At 46.9% G+C, this 25698-nt stretch overlaps 1 protein-coding gene across 1 annotated transcript in view; it reads right to left on the bottom strand.

The window, feature by feature from the left end:
• LOC134218133 (potassium channel subfamily T member 2) overlaps window positions 1-25698 on the bottom strand; it is a 651711-nt gene that overhangs the window by 59540 nt on the left and 566473 nt on the right. Inside the window, exons 14-15 of the mRNA XM_062697009.1 lie at window positions 10877-11101; window positions 10662-10815 (exon numbers count right to left, since the gene is read on the bottom strand). Coding sequence (XP_062552993.1) covers window positions 10662-10815; window positions 10877-11101 — 379 coding nt within the window. The remainder of the gene's footprint in view (window positions 1-10661; window positions 10816-10876; window positions 11102-25698) is intronic.

The following is a 25698-nucleotide window of genomic DNA, read 5'->3' on the forward strand; positions in this document are numbered from 1 at the left end:
GAACTTACTTGTTGTGTACTCGTCGCCCCTTTTTGGGAGTGAAATATTTCATATCAACCGTAACTTTCGACATGCCATTTTTCCCCAGCAATAGGTACCTGTAGAAATGAATCGATTTTTGCATAACTTTGATTCAACTTGCCAATTACTATGAGTGGAAAATTGTGGTATGAGAATATGAAGTTTCCGCTGTTGTGATGAAACAGTAATAATAATACATGAAATATTTTGACGAACGGGCAATGAAAATTTAGAAAAGAATTGAAAATACAAAGACTGTTTCATGTTTCTGCAGTAAAATCATTATATTTAGGTATAGATATTTTAAAAATAATGGCAAACTTTTGTACAGATGGAACAAACATTTAATTAACGAAACTATGGTATTGTACCATTTTATCATGTCTATGTATGTGTGTAGGTAGTTAGGTCAAGTTCGACAAATAACAATGATGGTATATAAACGTTACAAAACAAATTATACAGAAACCCATTATCCAAGCAAATAATAAATTAAAAAAAAAACTTTTGGACTAATGGACTAATCGTCCCATGGAAAAAAAAGATACAGCCCAATAAACAATTTTAGCCGAATAAGCTAGTTTGTAAGCTGAAGAAGTCTATTTTTGGCTGTATAAGCACTTTACCCGTCTCTCACAATGTTTGTTGGGAGGTCTAAGGAAAGGTTACAGATTCCGAAAGAGAATGCTAACAGATTCAGAGAAGGATTCCCCACGCACCCAGGAAAAAAATCCTGATGTTCCGAATGGGAATATCAACGTATTCCGGAGAGGAATCCCCCCGAAATCGATAAGGAAAACCTTGCAGACTATAAAGAAAAAATCCTGCGGGTTCCGAAGACAAGACCTGCGAATTTCGAAGGGAGTCTCTGCGGATTCCCAATATCAGTGGAATCTGAAGTGGAATTCATGCGTATTCCAAAGAGGAATCCCTGCAGATGCATAAGAGGAGTCCTGCAGATTCCGAAAAGAGATTTCTTGCGCTGCCCATGATCGCATATTTGTAACATTTGCATTTTATTTCTTTTTGAAAAACGTTTGTCAATCCTCCCCACAAATTCAATCATTTCCAGCTTACCACAAATAAACAAGATAGTAAAGCCTATTTTACTGTTGTGGGATTAGATGCAGTACATTGAGCTTTCTGAACGATTCACAGGCTTTCTACAAAATGTTCAAAAATGCGAGTGTTACAAATATGCGATCATGGGCAGTGCGGGTTTCGGAAAGGGAATGCCTGCGGATTCCGAATGGGAAATCCCCACGGATTTCCGAAGGAGTATTATTGCGGATTCCGGAAGGGAATCCTTGTGGATTCCAAAGCGAAATTTCTTCGAATTCTGAAAAGAAATCCCTACGTATTGTGAAAGCAAATCACTGAGGATTCCGAAGGGGAATCGCTGCGGATTCTGAAGAAAATCCCTGCGGATTCCTTAGCGGAAAACCTGCAAATTTTTAAGACGAATCCCTGTGGATTCCGAAGGGGAATCCCTGCGGATTCCGAATGGGAATCCCTGCGGATTCCGAAGGGAATCACTGCGGATTCCGAAGGGGAGTCCCTGCGGATTCCGGAGGGGAGTCCCTGCGGATTCCGAAGGGGAATCGGATGTGGGTTCCGCAGGGAATCCCTGCGGACTCCGGAAGGGAATCGGATTGCGGAATCGGATACGGATACCGAAGGGAAATCTCTGCGCATTTCGAAGGGGAATCGGATTGCGGAATCGGATGCGGATTCCGAAAGGGAATCCCTGCGGATTCCGAAGGGGAATCCCTGCGGATTCCGAAGGGGAATCCCTGCGGATTCCGAAGGGGAATCCCTGCGGATTCCGAAGGGGAATCCCTGCGGATTCCGAAGGGGAATCCCTGCGGATTCCGAAGGGGAATCCCTGCGGATTCCGAAGGGGAATCCCTGCGGATTCCGATGGGAATATCTGCGGATTCCGAAGGAAATCCTGCGGATTCCGAAGGAAATCCTGCGGATTCGAAGGGAAATCCTGCGGATTCGGAAGGAAATCCTGCGGATTCGAAGGAATCCCTGCGGATTCGAAGGGAATCCTGCGGATTCGAAGGGGAATCCTGCGGATTCCGAAGGGGAATCCTGCGGATTCCGAAGGGGAATCCTGCGGATTCCGAAGGGAATCCTGCGGATTCCGAAGGGGAATCCTGCGATTCCGAAGGGGAATCCTGCGGATTCCGAAGGGAATCCCTGCGGATTCGAAGGGGAATCCTGCGGATTCCGAAGGGGTCCTGCGGATTCCGAAGGGGATCCTGCGGATTCGAAGGGGAATCCCTGCGGATTCCGAAGGGGAATCCTGCGGATTCGAAGGGGAATCCTGCGGATTCCGAAGGGGAATCCCTGCGGATTCGAAGGGAATCCTGCGGATTCCGAAGGGGAATCCCTGCGGATTCCGAAGGGGAATCCTGCGGATTCCGAAGGGAATCCTGCGGATTCCGAAGGAATCCCTGCGGATTCGAAGGGGAATCCCTGCGGATTCGAAGGGGAATCCCTGCGGATTCCGAAGGGGAATCCTGCGGATTCGAAGGAATCCCTGCGGATTCCGAAGGGGAATCCCTGCGGATTCGAAGGAATCCCTGCGGATTCCGAAGGGGAATCCCTGCGGATTCCGAAGGGAATCCTGCGATTCGAAGGGGAATCCTGCGGATTCCGAAGGGGAATCCTGCGGATTCGAAGGAATCCTGCGGATTCCGGAAAGGAGTCCTGCGGATTCCTGAAGGAATCCCAGGATTCGAAGGGAATCCTGCGGATTCCGAAGGGGAATCCCTGCGGATTCCGAAGGAAATCCTGCGGATTCTGAAGGGGAATCCCTGCGGATTCGAAGGGGAATCCTGCGGATTCCGAAGGGGAATCCTGCGGATTCCGAAGGGGAATCCTGCGGATTCCGAAGGGGAATCGCTGCGGATTCTGAAGAAAATCCCTGCGGATTCCGAAGGGGAGTACCTGCGGATTCTGGAGGGGAATCCCTGCGGATTCCGAAGGGAAATCCCTGCGGATTCCGAAGGGGAACCTCTGCGGTTTTAGAAGGGGAATCCCTGCGGATTCGAAGGGAATCCTGCGGATTCGAAGGGGAATCCTGCGGATTCCGAAGGGAATCCCTGCGGATTCCGAAGAGGAATTCCTGCGGATATCGAAGGGGAATCCCTGCGGATTCCGAAGGGGAATCCATGCGGATTCGAAGGGGAATCCTGCGGATTCGAAGGAATCCCTGCGGATTCCGAAGGGAATCCTGCGGATTCCGAAGGGGAATCCTGCAGATTCGAAGGGAATCCCTGCAGTTCGAAGGGGAATCCTGCGGATTCCGAAGGGAATCCTGCGGATTCAGGGAATCCTGCGGATTCCGAAGGGGAATCCTTGACGGATTCCGAAGGGGAATCCCTGCGGATTCCGAAGGGGAATCCCTGCGGATTCCGAAGGGGAATCCCTGCGGATTCCGAAGGGGAATCCCTTGCGGATTCCGAAGGGGAATCCCTTGCGGATTCCGAAGGGGAATCCCTTGCGGATTCCGAAGGGGAATCCCTTGCGGATTCCGAAGGGGAATCCCTTGCGGATTCCGAAGGGGAATCCCTTGCGGATTCCGAAGGGGAATCCCTTGCGGATTCCGAAGGGGAATCCCTTGCGGATTCCGAAGGGAATCCCTGCGATTCGAAGGGGAATCCCTGCGGATTCGAAGGGAATCCCTCAGGATTCCGAAGGGGAATCCCTGCGGATTCCGAAGGGGAATCCCTGCGGATTCCGAAGGGGAATCCCTGCGGATTCCGAAGGGGAATCCCTGCGGATTCCGAAGGGGAATCCCTGCGGATTCCGAAGGGGAATCCATGCGGATTCCGAAGGGGAATCCCTGCGGATTCCGAAGTGGAATCCCTGCGGATTCCGAAGGGGAATCTCTGCGGATTCCGAAGGGGAATCCATGCAGATTCCGAAGGGGAATCCCTGCGGATTCCGAAGGGGAATCCATGCAGATTCCGAAGTGGAATCCCTGCGGATTCCGAAGGGGAATCCCTGCGGATTCCAAAGGGAAATCCCTACGAATTCCAAAGGGAAATCCCTGCGGATTCCTAAGGGAAATCCCTGCGGATTCCGACAGGGAATCCATGCGGATTCCGACAGGGAATCCATGCGGATTCCGAAGGGGAATCCCTGCGGATTCCGAGAGGAAGTTCCTGCGGATTCGGAAGAAAAATCCCTGCGCATTCCGAAGGGGAATCCCTGCGGATTCCGAGAGGGAATTCCTGCGGATTCCGAAGGGGAATCCCGGTAGATTCCTAAGGGAAATTTCTGCGGATTCCGAAGGGAATTTATGCGGATTCCGAAGGGAATTTATGCGGATTCCGAAGAAGAATCCCTGCAGATTCCGAAGCGGAATCCCTGCAGATTCGGAAGAAAAATCCCTGTGGATTCCGAAGGGGAATCCCTGCGGATTCCGAAGGGGAATCCCTGCGGATTCCGAGGGGAAATCCCTGCGGATTCCGAAGGGGAATCCCTGCGGATTCCGAAGGGGAATCCCTGCGGATTCCGAAGGGGAATCCCTGCGGATTCCGAAGGGGAATCCCTGCGGATTCCGAAAGGGAATACTTGCGGATTCCGAAAAGGAATCCCTGCGGATTCCGAAGGGGAATCCCTGCGGATTCCGAAGGGGAATCCCTGCGGATTCCGAAGGGGAATCCCTGCGGATTCCGAAGGGGAATCCCTGCGGATTCCGAAGGGGAATCCCTGCGGATTCCGAAGGGGAATCCCTGCGGATTCCGAAGGGGAATCCCTGCGGATTCCGAAGGGGAATCCCTGCGGATTCCGAAGGGGAATCCCTGCGGATTCCGAAGGGGAATCCCTGCGGATTCCGAAGGGGAATCCCTGCGGATTCCGAAGGGGAATCCCTTGCGGATTCCGAAGGGGAATCCTTGACGGATTCCGAAGGGGAATCCTTGACGGATTCCGAAGGGGAATCCTTGCGGATTCCTAAGGGGAATCCCTGTGGATTCCTAAGGGAAATCCCTGCGGATTCGGAAGGGGAATCCTAGCAGATTCCGAAGGTGAATCCCAGCGGATTCCGAAGGATAATCCCAGCGGATTCCGAAGGGAATTCCTGCGGATTCCGAAGGGGAATTCCGGCGGATTCCGAAGGGGAATTCCGGCGGATTCCGAAGGGGAATCCCTGCGGTTTCCGAAGAGGAATACCTGCGGATCCCGAAGGGGAATCCCTGCGGATTCGGAAGGGGAATCCCAGCAGATTCCGAAGGTGAATCCCAGCGGATTCCGAAGGGGAATCCCTGCGGATTCCGAAGGGGAATCCCTGCGGATTCCGAAGGGGAATCCATGCGGATTCCGAAGTGGAATCCCTGCGGATTCAAAAGTGGAATCCCTGCGGATTCTCGAAGGGGAATCTCTGCGGATTCCGAAGGGGAATCCATGCAGATTCCGAAGGGGAATCCCTGCGGATTCCGAAGGGGAATCCATGCAGATTCCGAAGTGGAATCCCTGCGGATGCCGAAGGGGAATCCCTACGAATTACAAAGGGAAATCCCTACGAATTCCAAAGGGAAATCCCTGCGGATTCCTAAGGGAAATCCCTGCGGATTCCTAAGGGAAATCCCTGCGGATTTCGAAGGGAAATCCCTGCGGATTCCGACAGGGAATCCATGCGGATTCCGACAGGGAATCCATGCGGATTCCGAAGGGGAATCCCTGCGGATACCGAGAGGAAGTTCCTGCGGATTCCGAGAGGAAGTTCCTGCGCATTCCGAAGGGGAATCCCTGCGGATTCCGAGAGGGAATTCCTGCGGATTCCGAAGGGGAATCCCGGTAGATTCCTAAGGGAAATTTCTGCGGATTCCGAAGGGAATTTATGCGGATTCCGAAGGGAATTTATGCGGATTCCGAAGAAGAATCCCTGCAGATTCCGAAGCGGAATCCCTGCAGATTCGGAAGAAAAATCCCTGTGGATTCGAGGATTCCGAAGGGGAACTCTGCGGATTCGAAGGGAATCGCGGATTCCGAAGGGAAATCCCTGCGGATTCGAAGGGAATCCTGCGGATTCGAAGGGAATCCCCTGCGGATTCGAAGGGGAATCCTGCGGATTCCGAAGGGGAATCCCTGCGGATTCGAAGGGAATCCTTGCGGATTCTGAAAGGAATCCTTGCGGATTCCGAAGGGAATCCTTGCGGATTCCGAAGGGAATCCCTGCGGATTCCGGAAGGAATCCTGCGGATTCCGAAGGGGAATCCCTGCGGATTCGAAGGGGAATCCCTGCGGATTCCGAAGGGAATCCTGCGGATTCGAAGGGGAATCCCTGCGGATTTGGAAGGAATCCCTGCGGATTCCGAAGGGGAATCCCTGCGAATTCCGAAAGGAAATCCTTGCGGATTCGTAGGGGAATCCCTGCGGATCCTGAAGGGGAATCCCTGCAGGTTCTGAAGGGGAATCCTTGCGGATTCCAAAGGGGAATCCTGCGGATTCTAAGGGGAATCCCTGTGGATTCCTAAGGAAATCCCTGCGGATTCGGAAGGGGAATCCTAGCAGATTCCGAAGGTGAATCCCAGCGGATTCCGAAGGATAATCCCAGCGGATTCCGAAGGGAATTCCTGCGGATTCCGAAGGGGAATTCCGGCGGATTCCGAAGGGGAATTCCGGCGGATTCCGAAGGGGAATCCCTGCGGTTTCCGAAGAGGAATACCTGCGGATCCCGAAGGGGAATCCCTGCGGATTCGGAAGGGGAATCCCAGCAGATTCCGAAGGTGAATCCCAGCGGATTCCAAAGGATATTCCCAGCGGATTCCGAAGGGAATTCCTTCGGATTCCGAAGGGAATTCCTTCGGATTCCGAAGGGGAATTCCGGCGGATTCCGAAGGGGAATTCCGGCGGATTCCGAAGGGGAATTCCGGCGGATTCCGAAGGGGAATTCCGGCGGATTCTGAAGGGGAATCCCTGCGGATTCCGAAGAGGAATACCTGCGGATTCCGAAGGGAAATATCTGCGGATTCCGAAGGGAAATCCCTGCGGATTCCGAAGGGGAATCCCTGCGGTTTCCGAAGGGGAATCCCTGCGGATTCGAAGGGGAATCCTGCGGATTCCGAAGGGGAATCCTGCGGATTCGAAGGGAATCCTGCGGATTCCGAAGGGAATCCCAGCGGATTCCAAGGTGAATCCTAGCGGATTCCGAAGGATAATCCCTGCGGATTCGAAGGGAATCCTGCGGATTCGAAGGGGAATCCTGTGGATTCGAAGGGGAATCCCTGCGGATTCCGAAGGGGAATCCCTGCGGATTCGAAGGGGAATCCTGCGGATTCGAAGGGAATCCCTGCGGATTCCGAAGGGGAATCCATGCGGATTCCGAAGGGGAATCCCTGCGGATTCCGAAGGGGAATCCCAGCGGATTCCGAAGGGGAATCCCTGCGGATTCCGAAGGGGAATCCCTGCGGATTCCGAAGGGGAATCCCTGCGGATTCCGAAGGGGAATCTCTGCGGATTCCGAAGGGGAATCCCTGCGGATTCCGAAGGGGAATCCCTGCGGATTTCGAAGGGGAATCCCTGCGGATTCCGAAGGGGAATCCCAGCGTATTCCGAGAAAGAATCCTTGCGGATTTCGAAGGAGAATGCCTGCGGATTCCGAAGAGAAATCCCTAAGGATTTCGTGAGGATGTGGATTCTGCTGGGGAATTTCTGCGGATTCCGAAAGAAGATTCTCTGCGGATTTTGATAGGGGAACCACTACGGTTCCTGAAGGGGTTATTCGGCGGATTATAAAAGAAGATGATCAACAGATTTCGGAAAGGGTATACTTGCGTATTCCGATGGGAAATCCCTGCGGAATATGATAGGGGATTTCTGCGGATTCTGAAGGGGAATTTCTGAAGATTTCGAAGGGGAAACCCCAAAAATTTCAATAAGAGATTAATCGTTCCAAAAAAGTCTCCCTGGAATCAACGTTTTTTGTAAAGCGGGGACTGCTTTATTTCCGCTACATATTCAAAAAAAAATGCAGAATTGTAAGCAACTTTTCAAGGAAGTTGTTAGCAAATTAGTACCTTGACATCAGAACTACGTTTTGCATCAATGCTTTCCGGATATTTATTTGTTTTTGAAATATATAAAATCCTTAAATTCAAACTTTCTTTTATATCATGCGACCTCCCAAGATTTACATAATTTTGTTATGCCATCTCCAAAAGTCCAAAATTTCCGAAGGGGAATCCCTGCGGATTCCTAAGGGGAATCCCTGTGGATTCCTAAGGGAAATCCCTGCGGATTCGGAAGGGGAATCCTAGCAGATTCCGAAGGTGAATCCCAGCGGATTCCGAAGGATAATCCCAGCGGATTCCGAAGGGAATTCCTGCGGATTCCGAAGGGGAATTCCGGCGGATTCCGAAGGGGAATTCCGGCGGATTCCGAAGGGGAATCCCTGCGGTTTCCGAAGAGGAATACCTGCGGATCCCGAAGGGGAATCCCTGCGGATTCGGAAGGAATCAGCAGATTCCGAAGGTGAATCCCAGCGGATTCAAAGGATATTCAGCGGATTCCGAAGGGAATTCCTTCGGATTCCGAAGGGAATTCCTTCGGATTCCGAAGGGGAATTCCGGCGGATTCCGAAGGGGAATTCCGGCGGATTCCGAAGGGGAATTCCGGCGGATTCCGAAGGGGAATTCCTGCGGATTCCGAAGGGGAATCCCTGCGGATTCCGAAGAGGAATACCTGCGGATTCCGAAGGGAAATCCCTGCGGATTCCGAAGGGAAATCCCTGCGGATTCCGAAGGGGAATCCCTGCGGATTCCGAAGGGGAATCCCTGCGGATTCCGAAGGGGAATCCCTGCGGATTCCGAAGGGGAATCCCTGCGGATTCCGAAAGGGAATCCCAGCGGATTCCAAAGGTGAATCCTAGCGGATTCCGAAGGATAATCCCTGCGGATTCCGAAGGGGAATCCCTGCGGATTCCGAAGGGGAATCCCTGTGGATTCCGAAGGGGAATCCCTGCGGATTCCGAAGGGGAATCCCTGCGGATTCCGAAGGGGAATCCCTGCGGATTCCGAAGGGGAATCCCTGCGGATTCCGAAGGGGAATCCCTGCGGATTCCGAAGGGGAATCCCTGCGGATTCCGAAGGGGAATCCCTGCGGATTCCGAAGAGAATTGCGGATTCCGAAGGGAATCCCTGCGGATTCGAAGGAATCCCTGAGGATTCCGAAGGGGAATCCCTTGCGGATTCCGAAGGGGAATCCCTTGCGGATTCCGAAGGGGAATCCCAGCGGATTCCGAAGGGGAATCCCTGCGGATTCCGAAGGGGAATCCCTGCGGATTCCGAAGGGGAATCCCTGCGGATTCCGAAGGGGAATCTCTGCGGATTCCTAAGGGGAATCCCTGCGGATTCCGAAGGGGAATCCCTGCGGATTTCGAAGGGGAATCCCTGCGGATTCCGAAGGGGAATCCCAGCGGATTCCAAAATTCCGAGAAAGAATCCTTGCGGATTTCGAAGGAGAATGCCTGCGGATTCCGAAGAGAAATCCCTAAGGATTTCGGGAGGATGTGGATTCTGCTGGGGAATTTCTGCGGATTCCGAAAGAAAATTCTCTGCGGATTTTGATAGGGGAACCACTACGGTTCCTGAAGGGGTTATTCGGCGGATTATAAAAGAAGATGATCAACAGATTTCGGAAAGGGTATACTTGCGTATTCCGATGGGAAATCCCTGCGGAATATGATAGGGGATTTCTGCGGATTCTGAAGGGGAATTTCTGAAGATTTCGAAGGGGAAACCCCAAAAATTCAATAAGAGATTAATCGTTCCAAAAAGTCTCCCTGGAATCAACGTTTTTGTAAAAGCGGGACTGCTTTATTTCCGCTACATATTCAAAAAAAAATGCAGAATTGTAAGCAACTTTTCAAGGAAGTTGTTAGCAAATTAGTACCTTGACATCAGAACTACGTTTTGCATCAATGCTTTCCGGATATTTATTTGCTTTTGAAATATATAAAATCCTTAAATTCAAACTTTCTTTTATATCATGCGACCTCCCAAGATTTACATAATTTTGTTATGCTATCTCCAAAAGTCCAAAATTTCCTAAGGACTGAATCAAAAATTCAATGAAATTTTGAGAACTGCTAAATTTATCGAGTAATATCAAGAAATCTGTGCAAAATTAGTACATACATAACCTTGATTACTTTCGACTGTGATTGATTATTGACGACGGTATTTTTCCACTACCGTATCGCTCACCCTGTACCACTGGAGTTTCCTGCAAATTTGTTCTTAAATGTTGACAAGATACATACAATATGAATATGTATTTCATGTAGGTGAACTGTTCATCAAGATTTACAATACCAAACAAGATCGAAAGTTCTGAATACCCGAACACCCATGCAAAGACAATATAACATCGAAACTATGTATTAACTACTCCATAAAGCAACCACGTAACAGCTTTTAATGCTCTCCCTTGGTATGATTATGATAAACACGAAATGGTTTTTCTACGAGGTTCAGAACGAAAAGTTGAACGCTTGAATCTAATCTACTTGAAGCCGTTTCTATTCCATGTGCCGGAACCCCTTATCGTTTAATTCCATGACTAATGTAGCTGTGGCTAAATCACCCTTCACCTAAATATATCCATTATTATAGTTTACTTACGCGATCTTCTCCGAGGGCGACCTCCACGGAACGTCATCGTCCAGTTCGTCGTCGCTTTCGTTATCCTCGCCGTCGATGCCGTCCTCACCCGATATGCTGAACGAGGACGACGTGAACATATCCGGTACCGGTAGAATCGAAGGCCTCCGACTCCCTGAAAGTACAATTTCCGCTCCGTCAAATGTTGCTCACATGCGTTCAGACTCGCATCTTACCTCGCCTCTGGTTGAGAATGTCCGGGCTGAGCAGGTTGGGGTTGTTGTTGCTGGGAATCTCCAGATGGTTGGCCGTCGTGATGGCCGGCGGACCCAGCTGCGTCGACGACGGGATGGTGGCCGTGGCCGGCGACGAGGGCTCCTTGAGGTTCGTCTTCGAGTCCGACACCGTGATGGCGTTGGTGTTGGAACCCGAGTTGGGCGTTGCAGTCTCGGTGTAGGTGGCTGCATCGAGGTAGATGACGAGTTGATAGAGCGGGTGAAAAACGTGATTGGTTAGGCTGAATTGTTGAGTGAACATTCGAGCGGCTATCAGTTTTAATACCGGTGGGTAATTGTTTTCCAGATTAAAGCGAGCGAAATATATACGCCTCATAATGAGTTAGGGTGCTCCAATGTTGCTATTTAACATAGTTCTATCAAACTAAGATTTCGATAAATGTAAGTTCTCATGTAAGAAATAAAAGTTGCGCAACGCTTGTAATTTCTCATTTCATAAAACGTTCGACTTTTCAAACTTATAAAACTACAGAAAACGTTAAGACAATGCAGACGAACTTGAGCATAAAGGTATAGAATAAGTTAACGAATTACATTGAACAGTTTGAATTTGTGTTTTGAACTTCTGGACCCGTTAAAAATAAAAAAAAAAACAAATCTAACAAAAATGTTGTAAATTTATGGCAAATTGAAATTTTTGGAGACGTCAGGGGGTATTTATTTCGCTGCTTTTCAAAGCTTGATCGATTCTGATAAATTATCGACGATTTATGACGAAATGGATGTGTTCACCGTGCGAAAAATAGAGAACCAGGGTAGGGAAAAGATAAAAAATCTGCCGACAGGCGTGCATCGTGATTATTATTTTTAAATTTATTATTAATTTCATCGTTGACATATAAGCCGTTATTGACTTGGATGGGAAATGCACTGAGCTTGGGACTGCAACTGGAACTGGAGGTGGTGCGTAATTGTATATGAAGGGTTGAACTGTGAAATGCGTTTAATAACGAAAATGAAAAGCTTAATCATACGTGACAGCGCTTCCATATTTGTTTCTACAGGATTGTTAATCGATTATTGATACATTTTCCAAACGCCACCGTGGCTTCTGTATCGGATACTCCGGCTTATAGAAACCCATCGGCATGTCATGTACCTTGGCGGTATGTGCGGCGAAAGTAAATGCTTGTTCATTATCAACGGACATAATCGGATGTTGGCTCGAGTGGATAGATTAATTTCGAGAAATCAAGCATTATGAACAGCAATTCTGATGACATATTAGCCTTGTTCAATGATAATTCGAAGCGGGAAGCGAGCTGGTCACTTTCAAGCATGTTTATGTTAATAATTTTCCAGGTTAACGTTTTTGCATTAATTTTCTCGTAGCTCACGGGATACGATGGTGGCTAAGGAATACGTAGCCCGGGCAGAAGCCATGAACAGAATAACAAATCATGATATGGATATGGACTTGCTTGATGTAAGAGATGAAAGGACAGGCAACAGCATCCATGATAATGATCACTTATTACAAATAGCATAACATGATATCCTCATGATATTTTAGTGCAAAACATTGATATTGTCGTTTGATCTTTTATCTCTTGTCCATAAAAATTTTATCTCTTGTCCATATCAAACATATCCATATCTTTTTTGCTATCTTCTCAACATTTGATATTATTGAGCTATTTTCGTCTACTCGGGAAACCAACAGATAACTAGGTTAAAAGGTTAAAAGACTATTATTCTTCCATTTACTTCCACTATTAACGAAGTAAATGGAAGAATAATAGTCTTTTAACCTTGTAGCATTTCCCCTAAGACGCTCTAAAATAATTAATCACAACAGATAACTGTCTGATTGGGACCTAATGTGAGCGTCGTCGATATAAATTCGCAGTTTTTGTTTGAGGTAGGACTACGTCTGTATTTTCTATACTGGGGTGCATTTTGCGATTGCGAATATGGCAAAAGCGTCAAGAAAATATGATAGACTTTGAACGTTAATATCTCAGTCGTTTCTTGACAGTGCTGTAGTTGTGAACTAAAAGCTAGTTAGTCGGCGAAAATTGGGGGCGTTACCACACATAGGCAATAGAGGGGGCATACACTAAAAATAACTCAAATACAGGAAAAATTGAAAATGGTTTTCAATTGTGAGAAAAAGGTTTTCAATGGCAGAAAGTGAGAATGTCATAAAGCGCCTTCCAAGACCAAAATAAAATCTACAACCACAAATCATAAATAAAGACCCAGGCACTGAAGCATTGAGCAATACATCAGAGGGTTGGTGGGGGATGCTTTGTAGTTGCCATTTGCCATACTCCTAGGTGCAGGGGCTTATGGAGTGTCAATTGGCCCATGATGAATACCAGTGAAGTCCTGATTATGGCATTCTGGCCGCGTGTTAACGACAAGATATCGCAGTAATAGTAATTGGATTTTATAATATTGTGAAAGCGATTGATGGCAGTCGGACATTCTACTATTTTAGAGCCGGGTGACCCTGACTTGAATCGGCGAGTGGGCTAATGGCTAGCCTGTCTTCCGCCCGTCCGTGGCGAGCCTTGCAGCACGCTGTCTAATCCTGGCACCAAGCTTTTCCTGCTGGGTGGGAGTTTCCTGACTTGCGCTGATATGGCTCTGAACATGTAAGTATAAACCAATGCATGAACACCTTGCATACCGATAGGCATGCAAAGATAACCATGGGATATTTGAGGGCGACTACTCCTGTAGGATTCAACGACAGCCACAGGGGGGGCCTAACAATAATGAGTGATTCAAAAATTAATCATTAATTAATAGCCCAAGAGTTTCCCCAGCAGTGATGGGGTATAGCCCTATAAACACACTCGGCAAGTGACTACGGGATGCGGGTGGTCGCCGAGCATCTCGATAATATCATCGAGTTCGCGAGTGCAAGGCAGAACTTTGTAGCGGCCAGGAAATTTGCAAGTAATTTAGTAATAATAAACATACTAAATTATGTAAATATTGGAAATAGTTGTGAATTGATCGGTGGCATAAACTACAGATCGCCAATAATTTAGAATAGCATATCCCTTAACATAGGCAAGCGGGCATTTAACCAATTAGCCAAGCTCTCCAAGGTCGAGGCCATTTGTTTTTCGGATAAGGTGGGAGAGGGAAAGCAGCACAACTTTCGTGTCAATTATCCATCGTGCCAATAAGGTCACGATCGTACACGAAGGGAGTCGGGAAATGACGTATTTCCGGTTGTGTCCGAGCCCACCTTCCTTGATCTGAGGACTCACGGGCTCAATCATTTCGTCCGTGATCATCCAATAAGTTGGAAGTGTCCGCGTTTGTCAGTTATTATTGCGATTGTTCTAAAGTATGTGCTACTGTGATTTTAAATGTAATTATTTAATAAATTATTGTTCGTTCCTTAGCAATTAGGCAGAAAAGTGCGTTTTAGATTTTGTGTGCGACAGTAGACAGAGAACCTATATCAAAGGTAAAGTTTTGCTCTAATGTGATAATGTGTTCGTGCTCAAGTGTTTGTTCGGCCAGATTGGCTTGATATCCTCCCACCCGCAGCAAACTATCGCACCCAAGCGCGACGAAACCCCCCCCCCCCCCTTTTTTTTTTTTTGAGCAAGGGTAAACGGAAATCTACAACCAGACACCTGAGGAGGTACTCAGGTAGTGTGGGGATGGGTATGTCATGTAACTCTTACCCGACCCACTAAAACCAAAACCCTTTCGCCAGTCCGTACCCCCGGCCCGCAATTAAGCAATACATCAGGGGGGGACTATTGAGAACGCTCACGCCTATGCTAACGCACTTGACGTCAATACACACAACATCGACTTCAAGGGTGGCTACCTCACCACCGTCGATCGCAAGCTATGATAGTAACCTAACGGTCCATATCATATTCTCACGTTGGAGACGAGCACCCCGACAACAACCACCGCGCGTGAACCGCAATGACCTCTATATCTACATACTGAGGTCCCGCAGCCCACCCGCGACATGTTGGTTGTCAGGGGTGAGCAAAGTGTTCACTGCATCACAGGTGCCCCTACTGCACTCGTTGGTTTTGTTCAAGACGCCACCACCGCTGCAGTTTCGACATAATCTGTTGAGATGCTGTGTTCACCGCATTCCATATAGCTTCTTCCCGGCACATCCTCTCGACGAGGTTGTCCGGGGTTGTATCCATACCACTAATAAGCAGCATGGTATTGCGTTCTACCTCGAATCGCGGGCATGCGAACATCACATGCTCTGCCGATTCTACCTCACCTACACATTCAGGACACTCCGCAGAATCTGCGAAGCCAAACCTGTGTAGGAATTTCTTAAAGCAGCCATGTTCAGACAACACCTGTATTGTTGGGTGGAAGTTGACTTGACCATGTTTCCTATCAACCCAGTTGGACACATCTGGAATCAGTCTGTGGGTCCAACGACCTTTGACTGCGGTGTCCCATGCTCTTTGCCATTTGAGCAACGAAGCTGCTCTCTTGACACGTCGCACTTGCACCGAGTCCCTTTCGTTGTAGCACTCCACATCCTCCTCTAAGAGTGTGTCGATCGGCATCATTCCAGCTGTAACGCACACCGCCTCATATGATATGGTGCGATATGCGCTCGCGACGCGTAACCCGACTAGAAGGTCATATCAAAATTATATCATCCTATGTTATTATGTTATACTAAATTTTATAACAAAATTTGTTTAGAAACTTGGTGCAGGATGTTGTTAAAATATCTAAATTTCTATCAAAAACTGCACTACTGGAAACAAAAAACTATCAAATTTTGTTACAATTTTATCATAAAAATAACATATTTTGTTAAAAATTTATAACAGAATCAGATACAAAATATATTGTTTCTGTGCAGTTGGAATTTTTACAGGTCGTGAGAGGTCTCTAGATTGTCATCAACAATCACATTTTTTTTTTGGCTGGACAAGAATATTTTTCGAGAACATGAAATTAACAACATTACAAATAAGGCAACCTTCTCAAATTATTATATCAACGTTGTGGTATATCATATATCTACCCGACTAGAACAGCATAACAAAAATTGAACGCAATTTTAACATATTGTGATATTTATAACTTATTTTGGTACAATTTAGTTCTCAGTAGCCATTATCTTCCAAATGTTGTAACAGGATTATATCATAATATGATTTGAAAAATGCTTAACACCGAATTGCCCAAAATAGATATCACAACGCTGATATAATTTGAGAAGGTTGCCTTATTTGTTATGTTGTTAATTTCATGTTCTCGAAAAATATTCTTGTTCAGACGAAAACAAAAAATTATGATTGTTGATCACAATCTCGAAACCCATCACAACCTGCAAAATTTCCAACTGCACAGAAACAATATATTTTGTATCTGATTCTGTTATAAATTTCTAACAAAATATGTTATTTTTTTGATAAAATTGTTACTACATTTGAAAGTTTTTTGTTTCCAGTAGTGTAGTTTTTGATAGAAATTTAGATATTTTAACAACATCCTGCACCATGTTTCTAACAAATTTTGTTATAAAAATTTTGTATAACATAATAACATAGGATGATATAATTTTGATATGACCTTCTAGTCGGGTATGGCTGGGAGACTTTGCTACATCTATTTTAATTGCCTACTGTTGGGCAATTCGGTGTTAAGCATTTTTCAAATCATATTATGATATAATCCTGTTACAACATTTGAAAGATAATGGCTACTGAGAACAAAATTGTATCAAAATAAGTTATAAATATCACAATATGTTAAAATTGTGTTCAATTCTTGTTATGCTCTTCTAGTCGGGAAGCACATCAGCCGGTGTACTCTGATCAATTTCTTTACATTGTACTCGGCTTTAGTGCTACGGCCCATGCCGGCACGCCATAACGGATGATAGACAATGCTACGCCAGCTATCAGCCTACGCACTTGACTATGCACCGCCGATCTGTTGGACATCATTCGTGATAAAGATTTTATCGCCAATGAAGCCCGCTGACATGCATAATCGACGTGGCTCGTAAAATTGAGCTTATCATCGATCATCACGCCCAGATGCTTGAGAAACCTCACGGAGTTAACTGTGCAGGTCCCTACTCTTATCCTAGCCTGTTGCAACCCATGAGGGTTATGGACTACCACGACTTCCGTCTTGTGGTGTGCAAGGGATAACCGTCTCGAGTTGAGCCATTCCTCCACTCTGCCAATCGCGTATGAAGCCTTCAATCTAACTTCGTCGAGAGTGTCACCTGCTACTTCTAGCATTACGTCATCCGCGAAGCCTTCTATCTTCACTCCGGCCGGGAGACTTAGGCGTTATACTCCATCGTACATAATATTCCACAGAACCGGTCCAAGGATCGATCCCTGTGGAACACCCGCGGACACTACGATCGACTTTTGACCAGCATCCGTGTCGTATATCAGCACCCTGTTCTGAAAATAACTTTTCAGTATCCTGACCTGGTAATCCGGAACTCTCAATCGGTGCAGGGAGTCAGCAATTGCTGCCCAGCTAGCATTGTTGAACGCGTTTTTTACATCGAGTGTAATCAACGCGCAGTACCTAATACCTCTTCTGTTTAAACCTCTCGCTATCTTAGCCGTATCCGTTACCGCTCGAATTGCTTCGATGGTAGAACGGCCCTTACGGAAGCCATACTGGTTGCTAGATAAGCCACCAGCACACTCTGTATAAGCCGACAATCTATTCAGAACGACCCTCTCTAGCAGCTTTCCAGCTGTGTCGAGTAGGCAAATTGGTCTGTATGCCGAAGGGTCCCCCGGCTGTTTGCCGGGCTTCGGTAATAGCACCAATTTCTGCCGTTTCCATCAATCTGGAAAGCTTCCTTCGTCCATGCATCTCTGGAGGCAGCTCCTGAACATATCTGGATCAGCAAGAGCGGCGTCTTTAAGGGCCAGGTTTGGAATTCCATCCGGGCCTGGCGCCTTATTGAGCTTAAGTTTTCTTGCGGATACGATAAGCTCTTCGTTAGTTACTAGTGGTACCACGTCAACTGACTCGTACGGTGTAGCGGGCCAGTCCAATGGTTCATGTCTCGGAAACAATCCTTCTACTATACTGGCTAACAGCTCTGGGGATCTTTCAGGAGGTGTGCTATTGGTCCTGAACATCACTATCATGTATGCATCATCCCACGGGGTGTCATTCGCCATCCTGCACAGCTGTTCGAAGCAGGCTCGCTTGCTACATTTAATCTCGTAGTTCAGGGCTCTGCTCGCTGTCCGGAATACCCCTCGTCTATCGAGTCGCTCAGCGTCTGTTCTAGCCCGTCGCAAACTTCTTTTAGCTTTAAGACAGGTTCTACGAAGATCTGCAATCGTGTCAGACCACCAGTACACTGGTTGTCGATTTCCTGGGGCTGGGTCTTCCTTGGCATCGCCACGTCGCAAGCACGTGTAAGTACTTCCGTCAGGTCGTTACCGCTTAGTCCTGTAGTCCTACTCTCCCAGCGCAGCGCCTCCACCAACAGCTCTTGATTGAACTGTGAAGTGCGCCATCCGGGATCCGTTGCACCACCTCTTCTCGTCGTAGTTCTCCGGGTATACTCGACCATAAAACGTACTTCCTGATGGTCGCTAGAAGTATGACCCTCGTGGACCATCCATCCCGGTTCTTCAGTCCATCCTGCGCTGCAGAAGGTGACGTCGATACATGAATCACCGCTCGGTCCTCTGAACGTTGGCACTTGACCTTCGTTCAGCAGAACTACGTTCAATACCGCTAGTGACTCTAGCAGGATATGACCTCTAGCGTTAGTAAACCGGGAACCCCAGTCCACTGCCCACGCACTGAAGTCACCTGCTACAACTACTGGTTTAAGGCCAGTTAGTTTCGCCGCAAGAATATCAACTACCCTAGTGTACTGCTCTATACTCCATCTAGGAGGACAGCAGCAGCTACAAAAGTAAACACCGTTTACCTTTGCTATGACGAAACCCTCATCGTCAGGAGAAGATATTATCTTCTGGATGGGGTAGCGCCCACAAGTCCAGATTCCCACCATACCGGACTTGTCCGCAATCTAGCTGCCGTTTCCAGCAGGGATGCGGTATGGGTCAGACAGCAAGGCAACATCAGCTTTACACTCGATAACCGACTGTTGTAGCAGCAGCTGGGCCGCCTCGCAGTGGTTCAAGTTTAGCTGTGTTACTTGCATGTCTGGACCCTTCTAGAGGCCGGACAGGTCTGCGCACCGGTGAGATGCCTCTTGTCTGCCCCCGTAGGACATATCAGGCATCTCGGTGCAGCCTGGCAGGTGCGAGCCTGGTGGTTTTCGGCTCCGCACCTACGGCACAGCTTTTTACGGTCAGGTCCCTTACAGTCATAGGACTTATGACCGTGGCCAAGGCACCTGTAGCAGGCCTGATTGGGTTGGCTTGTGCTCAGCGAGCACACCGACCAACCCACCTTCAGTTTTACCTTATCCAGCACCTTCTTGGCCTCAGCCATAGGTACTTGGAATGAGGCAACCTGCATTCCCGCAAAGCCTTTGCGTAACCGAATCGCGGATTCCTGGATCTTGACATTACACTGATCCTTCAGTGCGTCTACCAGGTCTCCGGCTTCGGTTATTTCATCCATGCCCTTGCACTGGATGTTCAGTACTGGGCACAGGGCTCTAACCTGGACCCTGTCACCCAGGACCTCTTCCGTCAACTTTTTATACTCGGAACTCTTCCGAGTAGCATCCCACTTCAAGACGAGAATCATCTCGCCTTTGCGCGTTCTTCGGATGCAGTTGACATCCCCTCCTAGAATAGAGAGCTTCTCGGTGCCTCTCATAGTCTTTAAGACTTCGGCGTAGCTTTTATCGTCAGCCTTGACAATGATCGCTCCACCTCTATCCTTCCGCTTGCCACTCCCACTAGAAGGCGCACCCTTTTTCTCACGGGCTCTACCCTTCTTGGCGGTGACTGGATCCTTTCCTTGGTCGCACTCCTTGCGACCTGCTGACAACTTCTTTTCGCCTTTTTAGGATTCACTACCTTTGTCCATGGTAGATCTTCCTCCCGGCGGTCCTCCGGTATCTTCCTAGGTGGAGGTACCATTTTCCTCTCGGTCTCCACTCGGACCTTTTCTACGGTCCGTGCCGAGGCTTTAATAGCTACTTTCAGGTCCGCCTCCTGCGTGACCCTACTTAGCTTAGGAGTTGCTCCGCTGTTAGCCATACGCCGTTTAAGTTCTGCAGTCTGGCTCTCCGCCAGCTGCTTCCCTTCTGCAAAGAGCCGAATCTTAGATTCGGCCTCTTTCGAGGCCTTCTTGGCTTGGCTAACCGCCAATTCCTTTTCCTCAGTAAGAAGACGGATCTTGTGCTCCGCCTCCTTACTGGCTTCCAGCAAGGACTTCCACTCCGACTTCGTCTCCACGACTAGAACGTAGAGGGTCAGTACGGCCTGTTTCAAGTCCTTACTAAAATTTACTCGGTTGTCCAGGAAGGACATGATTACGTCCGAAACGTCCGTAATCACTTCCATCGTCTGGGCTCCATCCTCGCCGTGGTTAGTCATCACCGAGTTAATGACTTTGGTCAGAGTGGGGCCGTCCATCTTAACATCCACCGGCACCTCTTCCGACCCTCCACGTGCTCCGCCATCGCCTCCCCCCGGCGATCTTTGGGGTGACCGATCAAGGCCACTGCGCCTGGCGAAAGGGTTCTCCTTGTCGCCATTCGCCTCACCTCCTCCTTCGCCGATTTTGTAGTTTTAATACGTTACTCATGTCTGTTGGGTCCCCTTGCGGCTGCTGTCGAATCCTGTTGGTGTAGTCGCCTTCGCGATCCCATGGTTATCTATATATACCTTGCGGCATGCAGGGAGGCCATGCGAGGGTTGACACTTTCGTGTTCAGAGCCAGATCAGCGCTAGTCAGGAAGGAGCATCTGAGCCTACGCCCACTCAGCTACCAGCTGAGCCACAGGATTGTACCGCGTGCCACAAGGCCTGCCACGGTTTTAGGGGACGGAAGACAGCCTGGCCATTAGCCCATTCGCCGTTTCAGGTCGGTGTCACCCGGCCTTACTAAGAGAATAGAATAACCTCGCGTTCACAATATCTCAATATCCAAAAACAAGACCAATAACATGCAACCAGTATACCATAATCAGGATCTTACTGGGATCAATCCTGATGTGCCAATGGCACTCCCTGGGCTTGTGCTTTGAAGCGGCACACAGTCGCTTTGATAGAGTCTGCTAACGGGCACTTGTGGTTTTGGGAGGATTTTAGCAGAGCCCACTGCTAAATCCCACACGCCCTAGGCAGTTCTCCCTGACTCACAGACAGCTGGGGAGGGGTCGTCAAGCCCTTGGACATGGTCCCTGCTGCCCCCACTGGTCACGTTTGGTCTCAAATATGCACTTCAGACGCATTAATGCTCTTTGATAAGCACTTGATCCAATATGAACGCCTCGACAGGTCAAGTTTGGACTCAAATTTTCACTGCAGGCGCCTACATGCTGGTCAATGTTTGGACTCGAATTTGCACTGCAGGCGCCTCCATGCTGGTCACGTTTGGACTCAAATTTTCACTGCAGGCGCCTCCGTGCTGGTTGATAAATACTTGTATAAACGCCTCGACAGGTTATGTTCGAGCTCAAATGTGCACTATGAATGCTTTTTTGATGCGCAGATTGGCTTTCAAATATGATTTTTACATCACATTCTGTATGTAAACAATTAGTTCATTTGGAATCATCTATAATTTTAATAGATAAAATTTTTGTGGATCACATCATATCCGGCAACGGAAAGTGCTTCACATCGTCTTGCATAAATTAAGTAAGCTAATGTTACAATATAAATGATACACCGCTCTAGCATCAAAAAAAAAAATTAAATTATAATTTTGAAAATAAAAATTGACTCGAAGCAAAATATAAAGCTTGTTAGTCGCCGACTAACCCCGACCCCCCGCAACTACAGCACTGATTACGACCCTACGACGAAAATAGGATTAAGTCAAACAATCAGTCAAATAAATAAATAAACTTTCAAGGATATGTCATCTTTATGTGAATTTAATTTGAGAAACATAAAAAACTGTCCCATCCCATCCAAGGCTTATCTACCAAGATTCTCCATATTTTTCGCAATGGTACCCATTCATAAACACAAAACGAATTGATACTGCCAAATGCGTAATTTATCAGAATCGATGAAATGCAATTAAACCGAAGTGAATGGGAACGACAACTGTTTCGTCGTTACACGGATCAATAAATCTGCAACAAAGCATTGTTCTATATTCTAAACTACTTTCATCATGGTGACTGTGTGAGTGGGAGGTGGGTGGTGCTGCAAAGTTTGATCTGTGGACCACGGCCTGAGGTGGTTTTAGTTCGATTTCGAGAGTATGCCGAGTTGAGTGATTGGTGTGAATGTGGCTTTGATGCGGGTATGAATTGAGAGTGGGGCTCAACTATACACGTATTTACACTACTGAACTGTGCTTCTAATATCTAAATTTTTCTAACTCTAACTCGATATAAACTGAGCATGACAAGAGCGTGAATTATCTAATCGGAAATGTAGAGATATCAGACAGATATACAACGGATTGAAACGATAAGACACGGCAAATGGTGAATACAGGACTTTGGATCGGCGAAGCTTTTGTGCTCGGTTGAGTGATCGCAGGGGAGCAGGTTCGAAAACGATCTATCAGATACCTATTCTGCACTAGTAAGGGTGGCTCATCTGTGTAAACTTTCAAAGCAGGTTTAGTAAGTCGGGGTGTGGAGGACGAAAAAAAAAATTAGACGAATTACATTTCGCATTACAAGTTCTCTTATAACTCGTTTATCGTATTTAAAACTCGAAATACGTTTCAATTGCTTGAAAACGCAAATATTATTCATATAGGATCGATCACTTTTCTACGATGTCTTGAAAATTCTAGATTTTTAATTTTTATTTGTTCCACTCAGTTATCCAATTCGAAGTTACTATGCAATACATAGTGTTACTCATATGGTCAGTTGAGTTATTCATCTAGCTGACTTCCCGAACATAGTCTAACACCATGTAGTGCATATAGTGAACATATTTTGATATTGACATTTATATGAAATCATAATTTGTATTCAAATTTTGATCTTCGAGCTCGATTATATATTTTGATTTTTCTTTCTTATTGTCCTTGATTTCACAACATCAAAATAAGTTATCGATTTTATTTCAATCTTTTGAAAGTTTGATAATATGATTTGTTATTAACAGGTATACCCCGTTAGGCATAAGTACTTTAGGCACAATGGACGATAGGCATAAAAATGACCCAAAGAACAGCCTGTGATATAAAGAAGGCTGAATTATGCCTAACGTCCATTATGCCTAACGTCCTTATGCCTAACGTCGCGGACACGTTATTAACTTGTAAATACGTAATTCATCTGGTCTGGAAAAAAATATAACGAAAACCTCCGATGCAAATCCCCAAATGTGAGAGAAGATCAAAATAGCAGGAAAAGTCATTAATCAGTTACAGAGGAAGGAGAAGAAAAAGAGTAATATCATAAGTGTGATTAGGGAGCAAAAAAGAAAACGAAAGTTGGTAAACAAGACTGGAAATCTTCCAGAAACCATGCAGCTTCTGTCGGGTGTCACACTCACGCACGGCCAGTGTCAAGACGTCACTGTCCAGCACGATGGGGGATTGTTATTGTAGCGCGGCGGCGACCCGGGACTGTCCGAGTTGGTCGAGTGCATGCTCGGACTATGGGGTACGCGTACGCAGACCGAGGGCACTGGGGCCATTGGTGGAATGGACGCGCTGTTCTCTTCGTGGTGGTGATGGTGATTATTGTTGTTGTTGTTGTTGTTGTTATTGTTGATTGCCGGTACTGTTGCAGAATCAACGGGAAAGAATGTTTACGATTACGGGGTGTCTGTGTTTGGTGGAAATCAAAACGTGACTATACAAACTAATGAGCTGAAAAAGTCGAAAACCATGCAATTTTTAGCTCCTAGGCTCGCGATCAAATCAATCCCAAAATGATGAATCTACATTGCTGGTTAAGGGATGTAAGTAAAAATAGCTTACAAAGCACCGCGCTGTAAATCGCGTTGTATGTACAAATTACACAGTTTTAAGGCACCTCGTGATGTAATGTCGCTTATATGCCACTCTTTGCTATCTCAACTGTTGTTCGCCACTACTATTTCGAATAGAAATACACCGAAAGCAATCGCTTTTAATAGCAGGTAAATAACACCAGGCAAACGTGATAAAAACTGTTATAAACTACAATAACTTCTGTGTTTTCTGTTCTAGTGTAAATATGTTGGTCAAAGGGTTTCTGTAGCAAGTAGCAATTCGTCATAAAAAGAGAGGACAACATTTTGAGGCAATTACCGGGGGTTAAAGGGTTAGTTAGCTAATTGTTTAAGTATCCTAAATTGTTAGAAACTTAACGAATAATGGTGAACAATTTCAAATCACTAACGATAAAGGAATTATCAGTCGATTTATATTCAAAGGAACAGCATAGTGTCGGCAACTCAACTCAAAACGACGACGAAGATAAGATTGAGGGGTCAAACTGGGCATCATCAATTCAAGCGATCAACTTAGTGGTAAACTATCAAACGCTAGCAATCAAAACGCTTAAAATGACTTACCCTCCTTCGGAGGCTGGTCAGACTTTGAGTTTGATTCTGATTGACCACGAAGGCGGAATTTTCCTCCTTGGTGATGCTCATGTAGTAACATGTGTCATCCTTCTTCATGATATGTCGGGGTCCTGGATTCAGCAGAATCGTGTCCTCGTAGAACTCAGGTAGCTCGGCAGGTCTAACACCAACTAAGGCAACGCCGTATCTGCGCATTGAATTTCAAAGTACATTGTCTTCATGAGGCAAGCAATCTACCGGCGAACCAAATACTCACTTCCTATGTGAATGAAAACTAGCGTAGGTGAAGCTCTTTCCTTCGTACTCGCCGAAGAACCGACTGTCACCAAGCACGATATGGTAAATTTCATTTCCGGAACATTTTCCGTACAGTCGGTGCCACTCCTCCGCCGACTGCTGACCTTCCCTGTTGGGGGAAGAAAACATAAAACATGTATCAATGCTAGGTCGAGCAGCTGCCGCATAATTGACGACGAACACTTCTAAAGAATGGTACAAAAATAGCCACACAGTCAGTGTGCCAGCGCCGGTACTTACTGTCCCCTCGAAGTGTGCAACAGGAGTGTCACCAGGGTACTCGCCCCCGGGCAGGTGCAGTTGTTTGCTAACAACGCGTATTTAAACTCGTCCTCGCAAACGACATGCTCGGCGAACTTGACGTGCAGCTTGTTCTCTGGTCTGGAATGCAAATAGGGAAATAAGTGCTATTAGTCATTATGTTCAGTCGGGACAGCCGTCGTAAATGTTCGCGCTGATTTTTGTTAGATTCTTAAAGGATGTAAAACGTTTGAAAATAGCGGCTGAATGTTTCACACTGGTCCTCTTCGGCTACCAACTGAAAACATTTTTCCATAAGATCAGTTCAATACCAAGTCTTCAAAACCACTTGTCTGTTTTTGTAAAAAAATATTCAAACGTCGATTTGTCGAATCTGATAGAACTCCCACGCAACACCATCAACGCCTAGTTGAAGGCTTCTCCGGTTGATGGAGTTGGTTTGCAGATTCGTCAAATTGATGATTGATTCTTTGTTTACAAAAGCATATAAGCCGTTTTGAAAATTTGGTATTGAGTTAAAACGATTCTCAATGATGGAAGAACATTAGTGGCAGACATAGCTTGAATAATGTAGACCTGTGCGCCGCCACC

The sequence above is a fragment of the Armigeres subalbatus genome, chromosome 2 (genome assembly GCF_024139115.2).
Source record: "Armigeres subalbatus isolate Guangzhou_Male chromosome 2, GZ_Asu_2, whole genome shotgun sequence".
Classification (NCBI taxonomy): Eukaryota; Metazoa; Arthropoda; class Insecta; order Diptera; family Culicidae; genus Armigeres; species Armigeres subalbatus.